Source organism: Salmo salar, chromosome ssa01 (assembly GCF_905237065.1).
Source record: "Salmo salar chromosome ssa01, Ssal_v3.1, whole genome shotgun sequence".
NCBI lineage: Eukaryota > Metazoa > Chordata > Actinopteri > Salmoniformes > Salmonidae > Salmo > Salmo salar.
Window position 1 is genome coordinate 118697111 of NC_059442.1, and position 17148 is coordinate 118714258.

At 43.8% G+C, this 17148-nt stretch overlaps 1 protein-coding gene across 1 annotated transcript in view; it reads left to right on the forward strand.

Moving 5' to 3' along the window:
• The window catches only part of ryr2a (ryanodine receptor 2a (cardiac)), an 812428-nt gene that overhangs the window by 626877 nt on the left and 168403 nt on the right, over positions 1-17148 (forward strand). Inside the window, exons 90-92 of the mRNA XM_045687844.1 lie at positions 632-850; positions 2447-3112; positions 3229-3435. Of these exons, the coding sequence (XP_045543800.1) occupies positions 632-850; positions 2447-3112; positions 3229-3435 (1092 nt within the window). The remainder of the gene's footprint in view (positions 1-631; positions 851-2446; positions 3113-3228; positions 3436-17148) is intronic.

The window sequence follows — 17148 nt, forward strand, 5'->3', positions numbered from 1 at the left end:
GAAACAAGAGCATTTACCGCCAAAAGGGTTTCTGAAACAAGAGCATCTACTGCCAACAGGGTTTCTGAAACAAGAGCATCTACCGCCAACAGGGTTTCTGAAACAAGAGCATCTACCGCCAACAGGGTTTCTGAAACAAGAGCATCTACCGCCAACAGGGTTTCTGAAACAAGAGCATCATCTACCGCCAACGGGCACAACACACAAAAAAAGAGTGCAAGCCTTTATTGTTAACGTTTCCACAGAAATGTTTGGTGATTGACTAGGAATGCCTTGAAGATCGACCGGTTGGCGACCACTGCAGTAGGAGCAGTAGTAGTAGTATTAGTAGTAATAGTAGTATTAGTAGTAGTAATATTAGTATTAGTAGTAGTAGTAGTAGCAGCATTAGTAGTAGTGGTAGTATTCATTTTAGTAGTAGTAGTAGTAGTAGTAGTAGCAGTAGTATTAGTTTTAGTATTAGTTGTAGCATTAGTAGTAGCATTAGTAGTAGTAGTAGTGGTAGTAGCATTAGTAGTAGTAGTAGTGGTAGTAGCATTAGTAGTAGTAGCAGTGGCAGTAGTAGTAGTAGTAGTAGTTTTCTTGATGTTCTGAACAGTTTTGTAAGTGGATGTTGTTGTCCTTCCTTCAGGACTCGAGCCAGATAGAGTTGTTGAAAGAGTTGATGGATCTGCAGAAAGACATGGTTGTGATGCTGCTGTCCATGCTGGAAGGCAACGTGGTCAACGGAACCATCGGGAAGCAGATGGTAGACATGTTAGTAGAGTCCTCCAACAACGTGGAGATGATCCTCAAGTTCTTCGACATGTTCCTTAAACTCAAGGACCTGACGTCGTCCGACGCCTTCAAGGTACTTTTAATGTACTTTTAAGGTACATTTAATGTACTTTTAACCTCTTGGGGCTATGTGGGACGCTAGCGTGCCACCCGTGGTGCACCCTATCAACAGCAGGTGCATTTCAAGAGCGGCAAATTTGAAACCAAATAAATGTCAAAATTCAAATTTTTCAAACATACACTCTTTGAAAGATAAACATCTCCTTAATCTAACCACGTTGTCCGATTTCAAAAAGGCTTTACAGCGAAAGCAAAACATTAGATAATGTCAGCAGAGTACCAAGCCAGAAATAATCAGACACCCATTTTTCAAGCTAGCATATAATGTCACATAAACCCAGAAGACAGCTAAATGCAGCACTAACCTTTTACAAACTTCATCAGATGACACACCTAGGACATCATGTTACACACAGCATGCATTCTTTTGTTCAATAAAGGTCATATTTATATATAAAAACAGCATTTTACATCGGCGTCTGACGTTGACTAACTATTTTCCCCTCAAATGCGTCCCGGGAAACAGTGCATAATTCCCTTTATTACTATTCGAAAACATTTTTTAAAATTTATATTGTCAATCTAACATTTATAGATGAATATCTCTTGAGAACACCTGTCATACCAGATTTTAAATTAACTTTACTGGGTAATCACACTTTGCGATAAAAGGAGATGCGATACTCAGAAAATGAGCCTGGAAAACTAGCGCCGCGCCATCTTGGAACAATCGCAAATCACATCTGATCTTGTATAATATTGTCAATAATCGCCTACCTTTAGTTGTCTTCATCAGAAAGCACTTCCAGGAATCCCAGGTCCACAACAGATGTATTTTCGGTCGAAAAAGTCCATCATTCATGTTCCATTAGCCTGCTGTTGGTAGCGTGTCCTAGGGCTGTCTCCAAATGCTCCGACGTGCGCGGGACAGTAGTTTCGGAAAATGTACTTTTTCCCTCCTCTAGGTTCGTTCAAACATGTCAAACGTTGTAAAACATTCATCTTCAGGGCCTGTAACACCAAGAGAGGCAATAAGATTCGACGGGGACGATTGCAGAGTGTTTTAAAACGTTTCCAAAGGTGGGGGTAGACTGGGCCGCCGACGTCATAATGGTGATGGCCCATCCCCTGTGACCAATTTCCAATGCGTCTCATTCACTGAGTTTCGACTGTATAAGGCTCAAACCACTGTGAAAAGACTGGGGACATCTAGTGGAAGCAATAGGAAGTGCTCAGTGAACCATTGCTCACGGTGTGATTAATAGGCAAAGTGATGAAGTCGAGTCCACAATTCAGAATTCCACTTCCTGTTTCAATCGGTCTCAGGGTTTTGACTGCCATATGAGTTCTGTTATACTCACAGACACCATTCAAACAGTTTTAGAAACTTTAGGGTGTTTTCTATCCATATATAATAAGTATATGCATGTCCTAGCTTCTGAGTTTGATTAGTAGGCCGTTGAAAATGGGAACAAATTTTTTTCAAAATGCGCTGATACCCTATCCTAGGGTATCCTCAAGAGGTAATTTTAATGTACTTTTAATGTACGTTGAGTGTCTTGATTAGTGTCTTTCAAATCCAGTGAAATGTTTTATTATTCTTATAAAGGAGTACGACCCGGATGGTAAAGGGGTCATCTCCAAGAGAGACTTCCACAAAGCCATGGAGAGCCACAAGCACTATACCCAGTCTGAGACGGAGTTCCTGCTCTCCTGTGCCGAGCCTGATGAGAATGAGCTATTGGACTACGAGGAGTTTGTGGAGCGTTTCCACGAGCCGGCCAAAGACATTGGCTTCAACGTGGCTGTCCTTCTGACCAACCTGTCTGAACACATGCCCCACGACACGCGCCTGCAGACCTTCCTGGAGCTGGCTGAGAGTGTGCTGAATTACTTCCAGCCGTACCTGGGCCGTATCGAGATCATGGGCAGTGCCAAGCGCATCGAGAGAGTCTACTTCGAGATCAGTGAGTCCAGTCGTACGCAGTGGGAGAAGCCTCAGGTCAAAGAGTCCAAACGCCAGTTCATCTTCGACGTAGTCAACGAGGGCGGGGAGAAAGAGAAGATGGAGCTGTTCGTTAACTTCTGCGAGGACACCATTTTTGAGATGCAGCTGGCCGCCCAGATGTCCGACATCGGCGAACGGTCGGCCGTGAAGGAGGAGAGCGAGAAAGAGAAACCGGAAGAGGAGAGCCCTGAGATGGGCTTCTTCTCTGTGACCACGGTCCGGACCGCCCTGATGGCTCTACGCTACAACGTCATGTTCCTGATGAATGTAAATGTATTTCATTTGACAATATCAAAAGTGTATATATATATATATATATATATATATATGCATACAGCCAGTACATCCATTTAAAGACTACCAAGGACTTCTTTCCTCTACAGGTTCTGTCCATGAAGAGTCTGAAGAAGCAGATAAAGAGGATGAAAAAGATGACAGTGAAGGACATGGTGATGACGCTGGTCTCCTTCTATTGGTCCGTCATCATGGGCCTGTTCCACTTTACCTTCAGTGTCTCCAGAGGGTTCTGCAGAATCATGTACAACACCTTCCTAGGAGGCAGTCTGGTGGAGGGAGCCAAGACTATGAAGGTGAGAATCGCTTTTAGTATCTGTCTCATTTCTTGTGCGGGTGTATATTAGCTGGTGTGGTGTGTATTACCTGGTGTGGTGTGTATTAGCTGGTGTGGTGTATATTAGCTGGTGTGGTGTGTATTAGCTGGTGTGGTGTGTATTAGCTGGTGTGGTGTGTATTAGCTGGTGTGGTGTATATTAGCTGGTGTGGTGTGTATTAGCTGGTGTGGTGTATATTAGCTGGTGTGGTGTGTATTAGCTGGTGTGGTGTGTATTAGCTGGTGTGGTGTATATTAGCTGGAATGGTGTGTATTAGCTGGTGTGTATTAGCTGGTGTGGTGTATATTAGCTGGTGTGTTGTGTATTAGCCGGTGTGGTGTGTATTAGCATGGTGTGGTTATATTCGCTGGTGTGGTGTATATTAGCTGGTGTGGTGTGTATTAGCTGGTGTGGTGTGTATTAGCTGGTGTGGTGTGTATTAGCTGGTGTGGTGTGTATTAGCTGGTGTGGTGTGTATTAGCTGGTGTGGTGTATATTAGCTGGTGTGGTGTGTATTAGCTGGTGTGGTGTATATTAGCTGGTGTGGTGTATATTAGCTGGTGTGGTGTATATTAGCTGGTGTGGTTTATATTAGCTGGTGTGGTGTATATTAGCTGGTGTGGTTTATATTAGCTGGTGTATATTAGCTGGTGTGGTGTATATTAGCTGGTGTGGTGTATATTAGCTGGTGTGGTGTGTATTAGCTAGTGTGGTGTGTGTTAGCTGGCGTGGTGTATATTAGCTGGTGTGGTGTATATTAGCTGGTGTGGTGTATATTAGCTGGTGTGTATTAGCTGGTGTGGTGTGTATTAGCTGGTGTGGTGTATATTAGCTGGTGTGGTGTGTATTAGCTGGTGTGTATTAGCTGGTGTGGTGTGTATTAGCTGGTGTTTATTAGCTGGTGTGGTGTGTGTTAGCTGGTGTATATTAGCTGGTGTGGTGTATATTAGCTGGTGTGTATTAGCTGGTGTGTATTAGCTGGTGTGTATTAGCTGGTGTGGTGTGTATTAGCTGGTGTGGTGTGTACTAGCTGGTGTGGTGTATATTAGCTGGTGTGGTGTATATTAGCTGATGTGGTGTGTATTAGCCGGTGTGGTGTGTATTAGCTGATGTGGTGTATTTTAGCTGGTGTGGTGTGTATTAGCTGGCGTGGTGTATATTAGCTGGTGTGGTGTATTAGCTGGTGTGGTGTGTATTAGCTGGTGTGTATTAGCTGGTGTGGTGTATATTAGCTGGTGTGTATTAGCTGGTGTGTATTAGCTGGTGTGGTGTATATTAGCTGGTGTGGTGTATATTAGCTGGTGTGGTGTGTATTAGCTGGTGTGTATTAGCTGGTGTGGTTTATATTAGCTGGTGTATATTAGCTGGTGTGGTGTATATTAGCCGGTGTGGTGTGTATTAGCCGGTGTGGTGTGTATTAGCCGGTGTGGTGTGTATTAGCCGGTGTGGTGTATATTAGCCGGTGTGGTGTATATTAGCTGGTGTGTATTAGCTGGTGTGGTGTATATTAGCTGGTGTACAGTATTTTAGCTGGTGTGGTGTATATTAGCTAGTGTGGTGTATATTACCTGGTGTGGTGTGTATTAGCTGGAGTGGTGTATATTAGCTGGTGTGGTGTGTATTAGCTGGTGTGGTGTATATTAGCTGGTGTGGTGTGTATTAGCTGGTGTGGTGTATATTAGCTGGTGTATATTAGCTGGTGTACTTTATATTAGCTGGTGTACTTTATATTAACTGGTGTGGTGTGTATTAGCTGGTGTGGTGTGTATTAGCTGGTGTGGTGTGTATTAGCTGGTGTGGTGTATATTAGCTGGTGTATATTAGCTGGTGTGGTGTATATTAGCTGGTGTGGTGTATATTAGCTGGTGTGTTATTAGCTGGTTTGTTGTATATTACCTGGTGTGTTGTATATTACCTGGTGTGGTGTGTATTAGCTGGTGTGGTGTTATTTGCTGGTGTGGTGTATATTAGCTGGTGTGGTGTATATTAGCTGGTGTGATGTGTATTAGCGTGTGGTGTGTATTAGCTGGTGTGGTTATATTAGCTGGTGTGGTTATATTAGCTGGTGAGGTGTGTATTAGCTGGTGTGGTGTGTATTAGCTGGTGTGGTGTATATTAGTTGGTGTGGTGTGTATTAGCTGGTGTGGTGTGTATTAGCTGGTGTGGTGTGTATTAGCTGGTGTGGTGTATATTAGCTGGTGTGGTGTGTATTAGCTGGTGTGTATTAGCTGGTGTGGTGTATATTAGCCGGTGTGGTGTATATTAGCCGGTGTGGTGTGTATTAGCTGGTGTGTTGTGTATTAGCTGGTGTGGTGTATATTAGCTGGTGTGGTGTATATTAGCTGGTGTGGTGTGTATTAGCCGGTGTGGTGTGTATTAGCTGGTGTGGTGTATATTAGCTGGTGTGGTGTATATTAGCTGGTGTGTTGTGTATTAGCTGGTGTGGTGTGTATTAGCTGGTGTGGTGTATATTAGCTGGTGTGGTGTGTATTAGCTGGTGTGGGGTATATTAGCTGGTGTGGTGTATATTAGCTGGTGCGGTGTGTATTAGCTGGTGCTGGTGTATATTAGCTGGTGTGGTGTATATTAGCTGGTGTGGTGTATATTAGCTGGTGTGGTGTATATTAGCTGGTGTGGTGTGTATTAGCTGGTGTGTTATTAGCTGGTGTGGTGTATATTAGCTGGTGTGGTATTAGCTGGTGTGGTGTATATTAGCCGGTGTGGTGTGTATTAGCTGGTGTGGTGTGTATTAGCTGGTGTGGTGTGTACTAGCCGGTGTGGTGTATATTAGCTGGTGTGTATTAGCTGGTGTGGTGTATATTAGCTGGTGTGGTGTATATTAGCTGGTGTGGTGTGTATTAGCTTGTGTGGTGTATATTAGCTGGTGTGGTGTGTATTAGCTGGTGTGGTGTGTATTAGCTGGTGTGGTTTATTAGCTGGTGTTGTGTATATTAGCTGGTGTGGTGTATATTAGCTGGTGTGGTGTGTATTAGCTGGTGTGGTGTGTATTAGCTGGTGTGGTGTATATTAGCTGGTCTGGTGTGTATTAGCCGGTGTGGTGTATATTAGCCGGTGTGGTGTATATTAGCTGGTGTGTATTAGCTGATGTGTATTAGCTAGTGTGGTGTATATTAGCTGGTGTGGTGTATATTAGCTGGTGTGGTGCATATTAGCTGGTGTGGTGCATATTAGCTGGTGTGGTGTATATTAGCTGGTGTGGTGTGTATTAGCCGGTGTGGTGTGTATTAGCTGGTGTGGTTATATTAGCTGGTGTGGTGTGTATTAGTTGGTCTGGTTTATATTAGCTGGTGTGGTGTGTATTAGCTGTTGTGGTGTATATTAGCTGGTGTGGTGTATATTAGCTGGTGTGGTGTATATTAGCTGGTGTGGTGTATATTAGCTGGTGTGGTGTGTATTAGCTGGTGTGTATTAGCTGGTGTGGTGTATATTAGCTGGTGTGGTGTGTATTAGCTGGTGTGTATTAGCTGGTGTGGTGTGTATTAGCCGGTGTGGTGTGTATTAGCTGGTGTGGTGTATATTAGCTGGTGTGGTGTGTATTAGCTGGTGTGGTGTGTATTAGCTGGTGTGGTGTGTATTAGCTGGTGTGGTGTGTATTAGCTGGTGTGGTGTATATTAGCTGGTGTGGTGTATATTAGCTGGTGTGGTGTATATTAGCTGGTGTAGTGTGTATTAGCTGGTGTGTATTAGCTGGTGTGGTTTATATTAGCTGGTGTATATTAGCTGGTGTGGTGTATATTAGCCGGTGTGGTGTGTATTAGCCGGTGTGGTGTGTATTAGCCGGTGTGGTGTGTATTAGCTGGTGTGTATTAGCTGGTGTGTATTAGCTGGTGTGTATTAGCTGGTGTGGTGTGTATTAGCTGGTGTGGTGTGTACTAGCTGGTGTGGTGTATATTAGCTGGTGTGGTGTATATTCACTGATGTGGTGTGTATTAGCCGGTGTGGTGTGTATTAGCTGATGTGGTGTATTTTAGCTGGTGTGGTGTGTATTAGCTGGCGTGGTGTATATTAGCTGGTGTGGTGTATTAGCTGGTGTGGTGTGTATTAGCTGGTGTGTATTAGCTGGTGTGGTGTATATTAGCTGGTGTGTATTAGCTGGTGTGTATTACCTGGTGTGGTGTATATTAGCTGGTGTGGTGTATATTAGCTGGTGTGGTGTGTATTAGCTGGTGTGTATTAGCTGGTGTGGTTTATATTAGCTGGTGTATATTAGCTGGTGTGGTGTATATTAGCTGGTGTGGTGTGTATTAGCCGGTGTGGTGTGTATTAGCCGGTCTGGTGTGTATTAGCCGGTGTGGTGTATATTAGCCGGTGTGGTGTATATTAGCTGGTGTGTATTAGCTGGTGTGGTGTATGTTAGCTGGTGTACAGTATTTTAGCTGGTGTGGTGTATATTAGCTAGTGTGGTGTATATTACCTGGTGTGGTGTGTATTAGCTGGAGTGGTGTATATTAGCTGGTGTAGTGTGTATTAGCTGGTGTGGTGTATATTAGCTGGTGTGGTGTGTATTAGCTGGTGTGGTGTATATTAGCTGGTGTATATTAGCTGGTGTACTTTATATTAGCTGGTGTACTTTATATTAGCTGGTGTGGTGTGTATTAGCTGGTGTGGTGTGTATTACCTGGTGTGGTGTGTATTAGCTGGTGTGCTGTATATTAGCTGGTGTATATTAGCGGGTGTGGTGTATATTAGCTGGTGTGGTGTATATTAGCTGGTGTGGTGTGTATTAGCTGGTTTGGTGTATATTAGCTGGTGTGGTGTATATTGCTGGTGTGGTGTGTATTAGCTGGTGTGGTGTGTATTTGCTGGTGTGGTGTATATTAGCTGTTGTTGTGTATATTAGCTGGTGTGGTGTGTATTAGCCGGTGTGATGTGTATTAGCTGGTGTGTATTAGCTGGTATGGTTATATTAGCTGGTGTGGTTATATTAGCTGGTGTGGTGTGTATTAGCTGGTGTGGTGTGTATTAGCTGGTGTGGTGTATATTAGTTGGTGTGTTGTGTATTAGCTGGTGTGGTGTGTATTAGCTGGTGTGGTGTGTATTAGCTGGTGTGGTGTATATTAGCTGGTGTGGTGTGTATTAGCTGGTGTGTATTAGCTGGTGTGGTGTATATTAGCCGGTGTGGTGTATATTAGCCGGTGTGGTGTGTATTAGCCGGTGTGTTGTGTATTAGCTGGTGTGGTTATATTAGCTGGTGTGGTGTATATTAGCTGGTGTGGTGTGTATTAGCCGGTGTGGTGTGTATTAGCTGGTGTGGTTATATTAGCTGGTGTGGTGTATATTAGCCGGTGTGTTGTGTATTAGCTGGTGTGGTTATATTAGTTGGTGTGGTGTATATTAGCTGGTGTGGTGTGTATTAGCTGGTGTGGGGTATATTAGCTGGTGTGGTGTATATTAGCTGGTGCTGTGTGTATTAGCTGGTCTGGTTTATATTAGCTGGTGTGGTGTATATTAGCTGGTGTGGTGTATATTAGCTGGTGTGGTGTATATTAGCTGGTGTGGTGTGTATTAGCTGGTGTGTATTAGCTGGTGTGGTTTATATTAGCTGGTGTATATTAGCTGGTGTGGTGTATATTAGCCGGTGTGGTGTGTATTAGCCGGTGTGGTGTGTATTAGCCGGTGTGGTGTGTACTAGCCGGTGTGGTGTATATTAGCTGGTGTGTATTAGCTGGTGTGGTGTATATTAGCTGGTGTGGTGTATATTAGCTGGTGTGGTGTATATTAGCTAGTGTGGTGTATATTACCAGGTGTGGTGTGTATTAGCTGGAGTGGTGTGTATTAGCTGGTGTGTATTAGCTGGTGTTGTGTATATTAGCTGGTGTGGTGTATATTAGCTGGTGTTGTGTGTATTAGCCGGTGTGGTGTGTATTAGCTGGTGTGGTGTATATTAGCTGGTGTGGTGTGTATTAGCTGGTGTGGTGTATATTAGCCGGTGTGGTGTATATTAGCTGGTGTGTATTAGCTGGTGTGTATTAGCTAGTGTGGTGTATATTAGCTGCTGTGGTGTATATTAGCTGGTGTGGTGCATATTAGCTGGTGTGGTGCATATTAGCTGGTGTGGTGTATATTAGCTGGTGTGGTGTGTATTAGCCGGTGTGGTGTGTATTAGCTGGTGTGGTTATATTAGCTGATGTGGTGTGTATTAGTTGGTCTGGTTTATATTAGCTGGTGTGGTGTGTATTAGCTGTTGTGGTGTATATTAGCTGGTGTGGTGTATATTAGCTGGTGTGGTGTATATTAGCTGGTTTGGTGTATATTAGCTGGTGTGGTGTGTATTAGCTGGTGTGTATTAGCTGGTGTGGTGTATATTAGCTGGTGTGGTGTGTATTAGCTGGTGTGTATTAGCTGGTGTGGTGTGTATTAGCCGGTGTGGTGTGTATTAGCTGGTGTGGTTATATTAGCTGGTGTGGTGTGTATTAGCTGGTGTGGTGTGTATTAGCTGGTGTGGTGTGTATTAGCTGGTGTAATGTGTATTAGCTGGTGTGGTGTATATTAGCTGGTGTGGTGTATATTAGCTGGTGTGGTGTATATTAGCTGGTGTAGTGTGTATTAGCTGGTGTGTATTAGCTGGTGTGGTTTATATTAGCTGGTGTATATTAGCTGGTGTGGTGTATATTAGCCGGTGTGGTGTGTATTAGCCGGTGTGGTGTGTATTAGCCGGTGTGGTGTGTATTAGCTGGTGTGGTGTGTATTAGCTTGTGTGTTGTATATTAGCTGGTGTGTATTAGCTGGTGTGTATTAGCTGGTGTGGTGTATATTAGCCGGTGTGCTGTGTATTAGCCGGTGTGGTGTGTATTAGCTGGTGTGGTTATATTAGCTCGTGTGGTGTATATTAGCTGGTGTGGTGTATATTAGTTGGTGTGGTGTGTATTAGCTGGTGTCGTGTATATCAGCTGGTGTGTATTAGCTGGTGTGTATTAGCTAGTGTGGTGTATATTAGCTGGTCTGGTGTATATTAGCTGGTGTGGTGCATATTAGCTGGTGTGGTGCATATTAGCTGGTGTAGTGTATATTAGCTGGTGTGGTGTGTATTAGCCGGTGTGGTGTGTATTAGCTGGTGTGGTTATATTAGCTGGTGTGGTGTGTATTAGTTGGTCTGGTTTATATTAGCTGGTGTGGTGTGTATTAGCTGTTGTGGTGTATATTAGCTGGTGTGGTGTATATTAGCTGGTGTGGTGTATATTAGCTGGTTTGGTGTATATTAGCTGGTGTGGTGTGTATTAGCTGGTGTGTATTAGCTGGTGTGGTGTATATTAGTTGGTGTGGTGTGTATTAGCTGGTGTGTATTCGCTGGTGTGGTGTGTATTAGCCGGTGTGGTGTGTATTTGCTGGTGTGGTTATATTAGCTGGTGTGGTGTGTATTAGCTGGTGTGGTGTGTATTAGCTGATGTGGTTGTATTAGCTGGTGTGGTGTGTATTAGTTGGTGTGGTGTATATTAGCTGGTGTGGTGTGTATTAGCTGGTGTGGTGTATATTAGCCGGTGTGGTGTGTATTAGCCGGTGTGTTGTGTATTAGCTGGTGTGGTTATATTAGCTGGTGTGGTGTATATTAGCTGGTGTGGTGTGTATTAGCCTGTGTCGTGTATATCAGCTGGTGTGGTGTGTATTAGCTGGTGTGGTGTATATTAGCTGGTGTGGTGTGTATTAGCCGGTGTGGTGTGTATTAGCTGGTGTGGTTGTATTAGCTGGTGTGGTGTGTATTAGTTGGTGTGGTGTATATTAGCTGGTGTGGTGTGTATTAGCTGGTGTGGGGTATATTAGCTGGTGTGGTGTATATTAGCTGGTGCGGTGTGTATTAGCTGGTCTGGTTTATATTAGCTGGTGTGGTGTGTATTAGCTGGTGTGGTTATATTAGCTGGTGTGGTGTGTATTAGTTGGTCTGGTTTATATTAGCTGGTGTGGTGTGTATTAGCCTGTGTCGTGTATATCAGCTGGTGTGTATTAGCTGGTGTGTATTAGCTAGTGTGGTGTATATTAGCTGGTCTGGTGTATATTAGCTGGTGTGGTGCATATTAGCTGGTGTGGTGCATATTAGCTGGTGTAGTGTATATTAGCTGGTGTGGTGTGTATTAGCCGGTGTGGTGTGTATTAGCTGGTGTGGTTATATTAGCTGGTGTGGTGTGTATTAGTTGGTCTGGTTTATATTAGCTGGTGTGGTGTGTATTAGCTGTTGTGGTGTATATTAGCTGGTGTGGTGTATATTAGCTGGTGTGGTGTATATTAGCTGGTTTGGTGTATATTAGCTGGTGTGGTGTGTATTAGCTGGTGTGTATTAGCTGGTGTGGTGTATATTAGTTGGTGTGGTGTGTATTAGCTGGTGTGTATTAGCTGGTGTGGTGTGTATTAGCCGGTGTGGTGTGTATTTGCTGGTGTGGTTATATTAGCTGGTGTGGTGTGTATTAGCTGGTGTGGTGTGTATTAGCTGGTGTGGTGTGTATTAGCTGGTGTGGTGTATATTAGCTGGTGTGGTGTGTATTAGCTGGTGTGGTGTATATTAGCTGGTGTGTGTTGTATTAGCTGGTGTGTATTAGCTGGTGTGGTGTGTATTAGCTGGTGTGGTGTGTATTAGCTTGTGTGGTGTGTATTAGCTGGTGTGGTGTATATTAGCTGGAGTGGTGTGTATTAGCTGGTGTGTATTAGCTGGTGTGGTGTATATAAGCTGGTGTGGTGTGTATTAGCCGGTGTGGTGTGTATTAGCTGGTGTGGTTATATTCGCTGTTGTGGTGTATATTAGCTGGTGTGGTGTGTATTAGCCGGTGTGGTGTATATTAGCTGGTGTGGTGTGTATTAGCTGGTGTGGTGTATATTAGCTGGTGTGGTGTGTATTAGCTGGTGTGGTGTATATTAGCTGGTGTGGTGTGTATTAGCCGGTGTGGTGTGTATTAGCTGGTGTGGTTGTATTAGCTGGTGTGGTGTGTATTAGTTGGTGTGGTGTATATTAGCTGGTGTGATGTGTATTAGCTGGTGTGTATTAGCTGGTATGGTTATATTAGCTGGTGTGGTTATATTAGCTGGTGTGGTGTGTATTAGCTGGTGTGGTGTGTATTAGCTGGTGTGGTGTATATTAGTTGGTGTGGTGTGTATTAGCTGGTGTGGTGTGTATTAGCTGGTGTGGTGTGTATTAGCTGGTGTGGTGTATAATAGCTGGTGTGGTGTGTATTAGCTGGTGTGTATTAGCTGGTGTGGTGTATATTAGCCGGTGTGGTGTGTATTAGCCGGTGTGTTGTGTATTAGCTGGTGTGGTTATATTAGCTGGTGTGGTGTATATTAGCTGGTGTGGTGTGTATTAGCCGGTGTGGTGTATATCAGCTGGTGTGGTGTCTATTAGCTGTTGTGGTGTATATTAGCTGGTGTGGTGTGTATTAGCCGGTGTGGTGTGTATTAGCTGATGTGGTTGTATTAGCTGGTGTGGTGTGTATTAGTTGGTGTGGTGTATATTAGCTGGTGTGATGTGTATTAGCTGGTGTGGGGTATATTAGCTGGTGTGGTGTATATTAGCTGGTGCGGTGTGTATTAGCTGGTCTGGTTTATATTAGCTGGTGTGGTGTATATTACCTGGTGTGGTGTATATTAGCTGGTGTGGTGTATATTAGCTGGTGTGGTGTGTATTAGCTGATGTGTATTAGCTGGTGTGGTTTATATTAGCTGGTGTATATTAGCTGGTGTGGTGTATATTAGCCGGTGTGGTGTGTATTAGCCGGTGTGGTGTGTATTAACCGGTGTGGTGTGTACTAGCCGGTGTTGTGTATATTAGCTGGTGTGTATTAGCTGGTGTGGTGTATATTAGCTGGTGTGGTGTATATTAGCTGGTGTACAGTATTTTAGCAGGTGTGGTGTATATTAGCTAGTGTGGTGTATATTACCAGGTGTGGTGTGTATTAGCTGGAGTGGTGTGTATTAGCTGGTGTGTATTAGCTGGTGTTGTGTATATTAGCTGGTGTGGTGTATATTAGCTGGTGTTGTGTGTATTAGCCGGTGTGGTGTGTATTAGCTGGTGTGGTGTATATTAGCTGGTGTGGTGTGTATTAGCTGGTGTGGTGTATATTAGCTGGTGTGTGTTGTATTAGCTGGTGTGTATTAGCTGGTGTGGTGTGTATTAGCTGGTGTGGTGTGTATTAGCTTGTGTGGTGTGTATTAGCTGGTGTGTATTAGCTGGTGTGGTGTATATAAGCTGGTGTGGTGTGTATTAGCCGGTGTGGTGTGTATTAGCTGGTGTGGTTATATTCGCTGGTGTGGTGTATATTAGCTGGTGTGGTGTGTATTAGCCGGTGTGGTGTATATTAGCTGGTGTGGTGTGTATTAGCTGGTGTGGTGTATATTAGCTGGTGTGGTGTGTATTAGCTGGTGTGGTGTATATTAGCTGGTGTGGTGTGTATTAGCCGGTGTGGTGTGTATTAGCTGGTGTGGTTGTATTAGCTGGTGTGGTGTGTATTAGTTGGTGTGGTGTATATTAGCTGGTGTGATGTGTATTAGCTGGTGTGTATTAGCTGGTATGGTTATATTAGCTGGTGTGGTTATATTAGCTGGTGTGGTGTGTATTAGCTGGTGTGGTGTGTATTAGCTGGTGTGGTGTATATTAGTTGGTGTGGTGTGTATTAGCTGGTGTGGTGTGTATTAGCTGGTGTGGTGTGTATTAGCTGGTGTGGTGTATAATAGCTGGTGTGGTGTGTATTAGCTGGTGTGGTGTATATTAGCCGGTGTGGTGTGTATTAGCCGGTGTGTTGTGTATTAGCTGGTGTGGTTATATTAGCTGGTGTGGTGTATATTAGCTGGTGTGGTGTGTATTAGCCGGTGTGGTGTATATCAGCTGGTGTGGTGTCTATTAGCTGTTGTGGTGTATATTAGCTGGTGTGGTGTGTATTAGCCTGTGTGGTGTGTATTAGCTGATGTGGTTGTATTAGCTGGTGTGGTGTGTATTAGTTGGTGTGGTGTATATTAGCTGGTGTGATGTGTATTAGCTGGTGTGGGGTATATTAGCTGGTGTGGTGTATATTAGCTGGTGCGGTGTGTATTAGCTGGTCTGGTTTATATTAGCTGGTGTGGTGTATATTACCTGGTGTGGTGTATATTAGCTGGTGTGGTGTATATTAGCTGGTGTGGTGTGTATTAGCTGATGTGTATTAGCTGGTGTGGTTTATATTAGCTGGTGTATATTAGCTGGTGTGGTGTATATTAGCCGGTGTGGTGTGTATTAGCCGGTGTGGTGTGTATTAGCCGGTGTGGTGTGTACTAGCCGGTGTTGTGTATATTAGCTGGTGTGTATTAGCTGGTGTGGTGTATATTAGCTGGTGTGGTGTATATTAGCTGGTGTACAGTATTTTAGCAGGTGTGGTGTATATTAGCTAGTGTGGTGTATATTACCAGGTGTGGTGTGTATTAGCTGGAGTGGTGTGTATTAGCTGGTGTGTATTAGCTGGTGTTGTGTATATTAGCTGGTGTGGTGTATATTAGCTGGTGTTGTGTGTATTAGCCGGTGTGGTGTGTATTAGCTGGTGTGGTGTATATTAGCTGGTGTGGTGTGTATTAGCTGGTGTGGTGTATATTAGCTGGTGTGTGTTGTATTAGCTGGTGTGTATTAGCTGGTGTGGTGTGTATTAGCTGGTGTGGTGTGTATTAGCTTGTGTGGTGTGTATTAGCTGGTGTGGTGTATATTAGCTGGAGTGGTGTGTATTAGCTGGTGTGTATTAGCTGGTGTGGTGTATATTAGCTGGTGTGGTGTGTATTAGCCGGTGTGGTGTGTATTAGCTGGTGTGGTTATATTCGCTGGTGTGGTGTATATTACCTGGTGTGATGTGTATTAGCCGGTGTGGTGTATATTAGCTGGTGTGGTGTGTATTAGCTGGTGTGGTGTATATTAGCTGGTGTGGTGTGTATTAGCTGGTGTGGTGTATATTAGCTGGTGTGGTGTGTATTAGCCGGTGTGGTGTGTATTAGCTGGTGTGGTTGTATTAGCTGGTGTGGTGTGTATTAGTTGGTGTGGTGTATATTAGCTGGTGTGGTGTGTATTAGCTGGTGTGGTGTATATTAGCTGGTGTGGTGTATATTAGCTGGTGTGGTGTGTATTAGCTGGTCTGGTTTATATTAGCTGGTGTGGTGTATATTAGCTGGTGTGGTGTATATTAGCTGGTGTGGTGTATATTAGCTGGTGTGTATTAGCTGGTGTGGTTTATATTAGCTGGTGTATATTAGCTGGTGTGGTGTATATTAGCCGGTGTGGTGTATATTAGCTGGTGTGTATTAGCTGGTGTGTATTAGCTAGTGTGGTGTATATTAGCTGGTGTGGTGTATATTAGCTGGTGTGGTGCATATTAGCTGGTGTGGTGCATATTAGCTGGTGTGGTGTATATTAGCTGGTGTGGTGTGTATTAGCCGGTGTGGTGTGTATTAGCTGGTGTGGTTATATTAGCTGGTGTGGTGTGTATTAGTTGGTCTTGTTTATATTAGCTGGTGTGGTGTGTATTAGCTGTTGTGGTGTATATTAGCTGGTGTGGTGTGTATTAGCTGGTGTGTATTAGCTGGTGTGGTGTATATTAGCTGGTGTGGTGTGTATTAGCTGGTGTGTATTAACTGGTGTGGTGTGTATTAGCTGGTGTTTATTAGCTGGTGTGGTGTGTGTTAGCTGGTGTATATTAACTGGTGTGGTGTATATTAGCTGGTGTGTATTAGCTGGTGTGTATTAGCTGGTGTGTATTAGCTGGTGTGGTGTGTATTAGCTGGTGTGGTGTGTACTAGCTGGTGTGGTGTATATTAGCTGGTGTGGTGTATATTCACTGATGTGGTGTGTATTAGCCGGTGTGGTGTGTATTAGCTGATGTGGTGTATTTTAGCTGGTGTGGTGTGTATTAGCTGGCGTGGTGTATATTAGCTGGTGTGGTGTATTAGCTGGTGTGGTGTGTATTAGCTGGTGTGGTGTATATTAGCTGGTGTGGTGTATATTAGCTGGTGTGTATTAGCTGGTGTGTATTACCTGGTGTGGTGTATATTAGCTGGTGTGGTGTATATTAGCTGGTGTGGTGTGTATTAGCTGGTGTGTATTAGCTGGTGTGGTTTATATTAGCTGGTGTATATTAGCTGGTGTGGTGTATATTAGCTGGTGTGGTGTGTATTAGCCGGTGTGGTGTGTATTAGCCGGTCTGGTGTGTATTAGCCGGTGTGGTGTATATTAGCCGGTGTGGTGTATATTAGCTGGTGTGTATTAGCTGGTGTGGTGTATGTTAGCTGGTGTACAGTATTTTAGCTGGTGTGGTGTATATTAGCTAGTGTGGTGTATATTACCTGGTGTGGTGTGTATTAGCTGGAGTGGTGTATATTAGCTGGTGTGGTGTGTATTAGCTGGTGTGGTGTATATTAGCTGGTGTGGTGTGTATTAGCTGGTGTGGTGTATATTAGCTGGTGTATATTAGCTGGTGTACTTTATATTAGCTGGTGTACTTTATATTAGCTGGTGTGGTGTGTATTAGCTGGTGTGGTGTGTATTACCTGGTGTGGTGTGTATTAGCTGGTGTGGTGTATATTAGCTGGTGTATATTAGCGGGTGTGGTGTATATTAGCTGGTGTGGTGTATATTAGCTGGTGTATATTAGCTGGTGTGTTGTATATTACCTGGTGTGTTGTATATTACCTGGTGTGGTGTGTATTAGCTGGTGTGGTGTATATTAGCTGGTGTGTATTAGC